General features: G+C 42.4%; 1 protein-coding gene across 1 annotated transcript; it reads left to right on the top strand.

Moving 5' to 3' along the window:
• Positions 1 to 3,400: 3,400 nt before the first annotated feature.
• On the top strand, positions 3,401 to 4,756 carry LOC138358714 (asparagine-rich protein-like). The gene is made up of 2 exons (XM_069316875.1): positions 3,401 to 3,453; positions 3,751 to 4,756. The coding sequence occupies exons 1-2, from the start codon at positions 3,401 to 3,403 to the stop codon at positions 4,754 to 4,756; spliced, it is 1,059 nt and encodes a 352-aa protein (XP_069172976.1).
• The last annotated feature ends 3,547 nt before the right edge of the window (positions 4,757 to 8,303 follow it).

The raw sequence follows: 8,303 nt of genomic DNA on the forward strand, positions 1-8,303 counted from the left end.
TATAACAGGATTAATTAAAACAATTGCAGCTGGTGCATGTTTAACTACTGTCGAAATTAGAAATAACAGCCAATATAGTAATAATATTACCATTAATAGAAAATTTAGATGGAATTAGGTGATTAAAAAGATGCTTGCATGGGATAATTTTTGGAACTCAAATGCAGGTTACTGGGTTATTAAGGTTGGCATTGTGTCGTGATGTGATTATTTGTGTGTGGAGAGGGGAGGGTTGTGTGGGGTTGGGGGGAGGAAGGGTTGTGTGGGGTTGGGGGGAGGAAGGGTTGTGTGGGGTTTGGTTAGGGGGGTGGAAGAGGTGGGGAATGTACGTAGGACAGATAAGGGTGAAAGGGGTGTTTGGGTACTACCTAGTTGTGTTTGCGGGGGTTGAGCTCTGGCTCTTTGGTCCCGCCTCTCAACCGTCAATCAACAGGTGTACAGGTTCCTGAGCCTACTGGGCTCTATCATATCTACACTTGAAACTGTGTATGGAGTCAGCCTCCACCACATCGCTTCCTAATGCATTCCATTTGTCAACCACTCTGACACTAAAAAAAGTTCTTTCTAATATCTCTGTGGCTCATTTGAGCACTCAGTTTCCACCTGTGTCCCCTAGTGCGTGTGCCCCTTGTGTTAAATAGCCTGTCTTTATCTACCCTATCAATTCCCTTCAGAATCTTGAATGTGGTGATCATGTCCCCCCTAACTCCTCTGTCTTCTGTGTGTGTGTGTGTGTGTGTGTGTGTGTGTGTGTATGTATGTGTATGGATTCATACGAAGATAATTTCTACATAACCAAACAAGTATCCTTACCTCCCACACGCATCTCTCACACAATCTATAATGCTTTACGAACGGAAAATAATTATTTTTTTTTAACAGACTCAGCAACAATATTTTTGTTCTGCTCGACGACAGATCATTCTGAATATTAACACGGGAAATAGAGGTAATTTCCGGCATTAATATTTGTATTTGCAGGAAGTCTGCAACCTAATCAACTTGCACAAATGGCAGTCATGCGCCGGAGAAGATTAAATGCAACTGGTATGCAAGGGTTATTATGCATGAAGTGCATTGTGGTTTTTGTTTTATTCATTTTTTTCGTTTTCATGACTCGTTTTTTATGATGATTTTTTTTTTATTTTTTTTGTGTTTTGTAATTTTATAATTATTAAACTTTGTGCCTGACTACGTTTTACTGTGCATTTCATTCGCTATTTTATATATATATATATATATATATATATATATATATATATATATATATATATATATATATATATATATATATATATATATATATATATATATACTAGGAGGGATACCCATTGGTACCTGGGATAATCTGTCTCCTCATATCTCCCTTCTTTTCTCATCTTCACTCCCCCTCCCCTCTTTATCCCTCCTCTTTATGCCCCTCTTTATCTCCACGAGAGAGAGAGAGGAATATTGGAATTAGTCGTTAGGATTGTAGAAAGCAAAAAAGTAAAAAGGATTCTGAAAGATGGAGAGAGTCTGATAGAACGAAATGATAAGGAAAAGGGAGAAGGAAGAGACAGAGAGCGATAAGAATATATTGAGAATGGCAAGAGGTAGACACAGAAATTTACTTCCCTCATTATGCTAACACTTAAATAGAATATACGAATAAGAAAAAGAGAGAATAATGACAAGGAATTGAGGAGAAACAGTTTAAGCAGTGAGAAACGTAAATAAACAGAGGGAAAGAAGGAAAGAGAATTAGCACTTGACAGGAAACAGTAGCAGAAAAGCCTAGCATATGTTTGTTGTTGTTAAAGATTCGCTACCTGGAACAAAGTTGCAAGTAGCACGGGCTATGGTGCTCCCGTATGAGGTTATATCCCCCCTAGCACAGTCTGGTGGACGTTTTGTGCTGCCCATAGATATAGGTTTCAGATTTGAACAAATCATAGCTTTTTAAACTAGTACTTTCAGGTCGTTGGGAGTCAGTAATTTATCCCCCATCAGACCTGAGTGTTTGGAACAATGTAGATTTGACAGCAGAGATGGGGATACCTAGATCTAATTCAACTTTATCCTTGTTACACGATAATATGGCTGCAATGTCTGTGTCATTATGATGGGTTATATTTACATACATGCCTATTTACATACATATTTATATACATGCCCGAAACGCTTTGCGTAATAGTGGCTTTAGGCATTGTATGTACTAGCTATACCTATAAGTCAAACAATCCTTGTAAATATGTATTGTATGTATGTACCTTACCTAAATAAAATTGTATTGTATTGTATTGTATTGTATTTATGTGTGATGGTATCCATACAAAGGAGAAAATGTTGTTCATTCAGGAGAAAGAGCTCTCTATAGCCTGGAGAGCTCCATGGGAGCCGAGCGGACAGCACGCTGAACTTGTGATCCTGTGGTCCCGGGTTCGATCCCAGGCGCCGGCGAGAAACAATGGGCAGAGTTTTTTCACCCTATACCCCTGTTACCTAGCAGTAAAATAGGTACCTGGGTGTTAGTCAGCTGTCACGGGCTGCTTCCTGGGGGTGGAGGCCTGGTCGAGGACCGGGCCGCGGGGACACTAAAAAGCCCCGAAATCATCTCAAGATAACCTCAAGATATGGCCTAGTGGCAGCCAGATTGCCCGTTGACTAAATGTAACTTAACTGCTGGTGATTAGAGATAGCCAAACTGCCCACGGCCTAGACACAACCAAACAGCCCGTGGACTAAACACACACAAAGGATTCACATCATCCAAATATTTAAAAGTATGCATCAAAAGGATTCGAACCTTTGAAGAACAGGGACCCGGAAAGAGAACGCCATGACGGCCTAGAAACAATTACATAGCCACTAATTTGTAATTGCTAATTGCTAAAAGTAATTCCAGATATAAAATGATTGTAAATTACGGATTTGTGTATCGCGCCTCGATTATAGGAAGCTTTTTCTTCAAATTAGGCGTAATTTGAAATGCGTTCAATGCTTAACAAAAAACTAATTAAAATCTGCGATAGTTACCTTTGACGGACACAATAGTGGGCTATATACATGTCATCGTAGAAAATGTGTATACATACAGTGACTTTGAGGTTATCTTGAGATGATTTCGGGGCTTTAGTGTCCTCGCGGCCCGGTCCTGAACCAGGCCTCCACCCCCAGAAAGCAGCCCGTGACAGCTGACTAACACCCAGGTACCTATTTTACTGCTAGGTAACAGGGGCATAGGGTGAAAGAAACTCTGCCCAGTGTTTCTCGCCGGCGCCCGGGATCGAACCCGGGACCACAGGATCACAAGTCCAGTGTGCTGTCCGCTCGGCCGACCGGCTCCCGGCAATAAGTGTATACATGCGATCGTAGAGAATCTACAATAATTAAGTGAATACATGTGTAAGTAGAGAACATGTATATGTGCATTGTGACGCAAAATAGTGAAGATCCTAAACTTGATGTTAAGTATACAAAGATCAAGTTTAGTAAATAACATTGATGGTTGATAGTTGATGGTTGATCATCAATCGACTTGAGAATGGTCCAGGACGGACCGAAACGTCGTCGTCCCTTCACCTTCTAGTGTGTGGTCTGGTCAACATTCTTCAGCCACGTTATTGTGACTCATCGCCTGGACATGAATAATAATTGTCAATGACATCAATAACTGCATCAATAACATTAACCGGACATCAACAGATAAATTAACATCTACAGTTAAATCAACACCTACGTCAACTACACCAACCACATCAATGCCAGCCACTCCGTCAACAACCACATCAATGCCAGCCACTCCGTCAACAACCACATCAATGCCAGCCACTCCGTCAACAACCACGTCAATGCCAGCCACTCCGCCAACAACCACATCAATGCCAGCCACTCCGTCAACAACCACATCAATGCCAGCCACTCCGTCAACAACCACATCAATGCCAGCCACTCCGCCAACAACTACATCAATGCCAGCCACTCCGTCAACAACCACATCAATGCCAGCCACTCCGTCAACAACCACATCAATGCCAGCCACTCCGCCAACAACCACATCAATGCCAGCCACTCCGTCAACAACCACATCAATGCCAGCCACTCCGTCAACAACCACATCAATGCCAGCCACTCCGCCAACAACTACATCAATGCCAGCCACTCCGTCAACAACTACATCAATGCCAGCCACTCCGTCAACAACTACATCAATGCCAGCCACTCCGTCAACAACTACATCAATGCCAGCCACTCCACCAACAACTACATCAATGCCAGCCACTCCGTCAACAACCACATCAATGCCAGCCACTCCGTCAACAACTACATCAATGCCAGCCACTCCGTCAACAACTACATCAATGCCAGCCACTCCGCCAACAACTACATCAATGCCAGCCACTCCGTCAACAACCACATCAATGCCAGCCACTCCGTCAACAACCACATCAATGCCAGCCACTCCGTCAACAACCACATCAATGCCAGCCACTCCGTCAACAACTACATCAATGCCAGCCACTCCGTCAACAACCACATCAATGCCAGCCACTCCGTCAACAACCACATCAATGCCAGCCACTCCGTCAACAACCACATCAATGCCAGCCACTCCGTCAACAACCACATCAATGCCAGCCACTCCGTCAACAACCACATCAATGCCAGCCACTCCGTCAACATGAGCATCAATGCCAGCCACTCCGTCAACATCAGCATCAACAAATCCGTCAATATCAACAGCATCAATGCCTACACAGCTCCTCACACTTAACAATTTCCAGCACTATTGAACTCCGACATTTGTAAACATAGCCAAGCCTTGTTGATATGACTGACAAAATAACACGTGTCAGTTTTATCAGACTGTTGGGCGAGCGGTCTGGCATCGCTGGAGCTTGCGACATCATCGCCGCTCTTCTCAATAATATCGTCCGCTGCTTTCAGTAATATTGTTCACTGATTTCAGCCATATCACTGCTTTCAGAAATACTGTTCACTGATTTCAGCCATATCACTGCTTTCAGAAATACTGTTCATTGATTTCAGTCATATCACTGCTTTCAGAAATACTGTTCACTGATTTCAGCCATATCACTGCTTTCAGAAATACTGTTCATTGATTTCAGTCATATCACTGCTTTCAGAAATACTGTTCACTGATTTCAGTCATATCACTGCTTTCAGTAATATCGACCCCTTTGCTTTCAGTCGCATCGCCACTGCTTTCAGTAACTACGCTGCTGACTTCAGTAACACATCACTGAAACAGTATTGGACAATGTTTAATTGAACAAAAATGTAATCACTCTTGAGTGCAGAAGTAATTCCAATCCTATTTCCAATCCACTCCAATCCATGGTTTTTTTAATTTGAATTTTATTTATGAGGAGGAATACTAGCAAACGTCTAACGTTGGCAACTCGTTAACTGTTGCCATAATTAGTAGTTCTCCTATTAGCGTGGGAATTATATCTTCTCCCAAGTCTCTTTCACAATTGTTTATTCCAACAATCGTAACAGTTGTCTTACTCTTGTGTAAAAAATATCTTTCCTTAGTAAGATCACTCAATAGCTCAGTCGACAGAGCTTCGGTCTCACACGCTTGGGGTCAACGGTTCGAGCCTCCTAGAGCCCAGGTGAATGGGATTACTCTTGTGATGCATGTGGGAAGTGAGAATGACGCCCTCACTATCACAAGATCATCAACAGGTATTTTATTAGGAACATCAGGGTATCGAACTACGTTTTGCAAAAGCGCGAGCTACCCATCGCTCTGCTGACTGTAGTATGGGTACTCACACTAAGGCTCTCAGGGGCACCAGTGTGGGTATGGGCACCAGTGTGGGTGTGGGCACCAGTGTGGGTGTGGGCACCAGTGTGGGTATGGGCACCAGTGTGGGTGTGGGCACCAGTGTGGGTATAGGCACTTGATACCCACGATGCCAGACCGCTCGTGGGTATGAACGCGGCTAAAGACACAAAACTAGTGAAAAATTCCTACAGTCAGTACGGAAATGTTGAGAAAATTGCTCTGGGAATTATTTGTCCGAAACCTGAAAATCCAGACAATTTATGCAATTTATATTCATGGCTTGTTGAATTTAACCTCTTATAACCAGGTAACCTCGCTACTCCCCCTTCTTCTCTGCCTCCTATCCTTCCCCACCCCTATCCTAACCCCACCCCTTTCCATTCTAACCCTCTCAACCTCCCCAATCCTATTCGTCCCCCCCTAAACAGCCCCATTATCCCCTCCAAACGTCGTTCACAAGTTATCATGCTTCACTATGTAATTCTCGTCTGTTCGTTTTTTCGTGTTTATCCTTCGTATTAATTCCCACTTCATTCATATTTGATGCGTGTGTTGTTTTTCGTGTTTTTTTTTATTTAGTGTGTACGTGCTTTAAAAACACCTAAAGTGTATTGTGTTTGTTTCTCCATTGTCTCGTTGTTTAGTTTTGGGTTTAGCTATTTGTTTGTGTTTGGCGGCAAGCAATTGTATGTGTGTAGTGTTTTTGTTTTCGATATATTTATTTGTATTTATTCTTCAATTTTTTCAATCTGTCTGTCTCTTTCTCTCTCTCTCTCTTCTCTCTCTCTCTCTCTCTCTCTCTCTCTCTCTCTCTCTCTCTCTCTCTCTCTCTCTCTCTCTCTCTCTCTCTCTCTCTCTCTCTCTCTCTCTCTCTCTCTCTCTCGTACCGAATGTGCATAATTTTGATCTTGCTTTGTCTCACTTATTTCCGTCATCATAAGTCTGGCTCATCATCATAGCGACCTGTTGATTAATCTGTTAATTAATCTGTTAATAAACCTGGTAATAAGACCTGTTAATTAACCTGTCGTCGGGCGACCTATTAATACAAATAAAAATACTTTGAGTACTCTGATCTTGGGTACAAAAAACTCTTAAGATATAGCTAAAGAAATTGGATTTTTATATTAAGTAATAATAGGGAGGAAATATTGAGAAAGATGGGGAAAATGGAGGGTCTTATCTCCTTTCTACTTAAATCTTTCTCATTTTTCCCACCTTCTCTATCACACTTGCCCTCTTCGCCTGCTCTGATGCATATCCACCTCATTTCTCATCTCTCACTTTCCCTCACTTCTCACTCCCCCTTTTAGAGAAGCGAGAGATGAGACATCTTCCCACAGTGAAAGGATTACGTCACATAAAGAGCCACAGTGTTGAGAGGCGGGACCAAAGAGCCAAAGCTCAACACATCCCCCCCTCCCACAAGCACAAGTGAGTACAACTAGGTGAGTACAGTACCAAAGGATATGAGACAGACTAAAACTGTGCTAGCCTCTAGGAATAAGCCCTGAGGTCCTAATCAGCCACATGAGCTTTATCCCCTCCAGTTTGACTTTTCCAGCTGGAGAGTCAAGCTGAAATTGTAAATCTAATGTTTGTATTCATATAATTACTCATGACTCACTAATGAGTGTAAGTCTCCCGTAAACGCAGTCTGTCTATTATTTACTCATTTTCTCATTCATAGCTCCATGTTCCCCCTTTCCTCTTGAGCCAAAAGCACCAATAACCTCTGTCAGCTTCTGTCAGCTCCTGTCAGCCCCTGTCAGCCCTCACCTGCTCCCACAGCGGACGACAATTGGAACAACCTGTCCCCAAGAGTGGAGAGACAGCCTTAAACATTACCTCAGCTGTCAGCCACAACACGGGCCCCCCTTCCCATTTAGTGGGAGAGAGAGAGAGAGAGAGAGAGAGAGAGAGAGAGAGAGAGAGAGAGAGAGAGAGAGAGAGAGAGAGAGAGAGAGAGAGAGAGGTATCCCAGGGGAAAGCAGTGGAGAATGTGGGGATGAGGAATAGGATGGTGATGATGGGTGGGGAGGGATAATAATTAAGTTGAGGAAGAGAGGGAATGAGAATTGGGATAAAGGCAGGGTTGAAGATATTTGGAGGAAGATAATAAAAGGAGGCAGGAACGAGGATGGAGATAAGGAAGGGGGTAAGAGAGGATAAAGATGAAGTTGAAAGAGAAAAGAATTGAGTAAAGATGGATTGAATGACATAAATTTGCAATCCAATAGATAAATAGAGACGAAGAGAAAGAATCAAGGAATAGAAAGCTGAACAAAGAGAAAGAATCAAGGAATAGAAAGCTGAACAAAGAGAAAGAAGAGAGGCGACTAAAGAATATCAAGGAATAAGTAAGAACAAATGAATGGAGAGGGAAAAGAGATTAAGGAAGATCAAATCCAGAGACTAAAAAACAAATTCATAAACAAATGAAAAATCGTAAACACTTGCTTGCAGACACAAAAAGTATTTCAGTATCTTAAGAGATGCTCAAGTG

Source organism: Procambarus clarkii, chromosome 85, assembly GCF_040958095.1.
Source record: "Procambarus clarkii isolate CNS0578487 chromosome 85, FALCON_Pclarkii_2.0, whole genome shotgun sequence".
In the NCBI taxonomy this organism is placed as follows: domain Eukaryota; kingdom Metazoa; phylum Arthropoda; class Malacostraca; order Decapoda; family Cambaridae; genus Procambarus; species Procambarus clarkii.

Excerpts from the sequence above, each read along its gene's own strand:
- LOC138358714 (XM_069316875.1), top strand. The coding sequence starts at position 3,401 with ATGTATATGTGCATTGTGACGCAAAATAGTGAAGATCCTAAACTTGAT. Across the intron at positions 3,454-3,750 it reads GATCCTAAACTTGATGTTAA|CCACTCCGTCAACAACCACA; the intron begins GTATACAAAGAT and ends CATCAATGCCAG.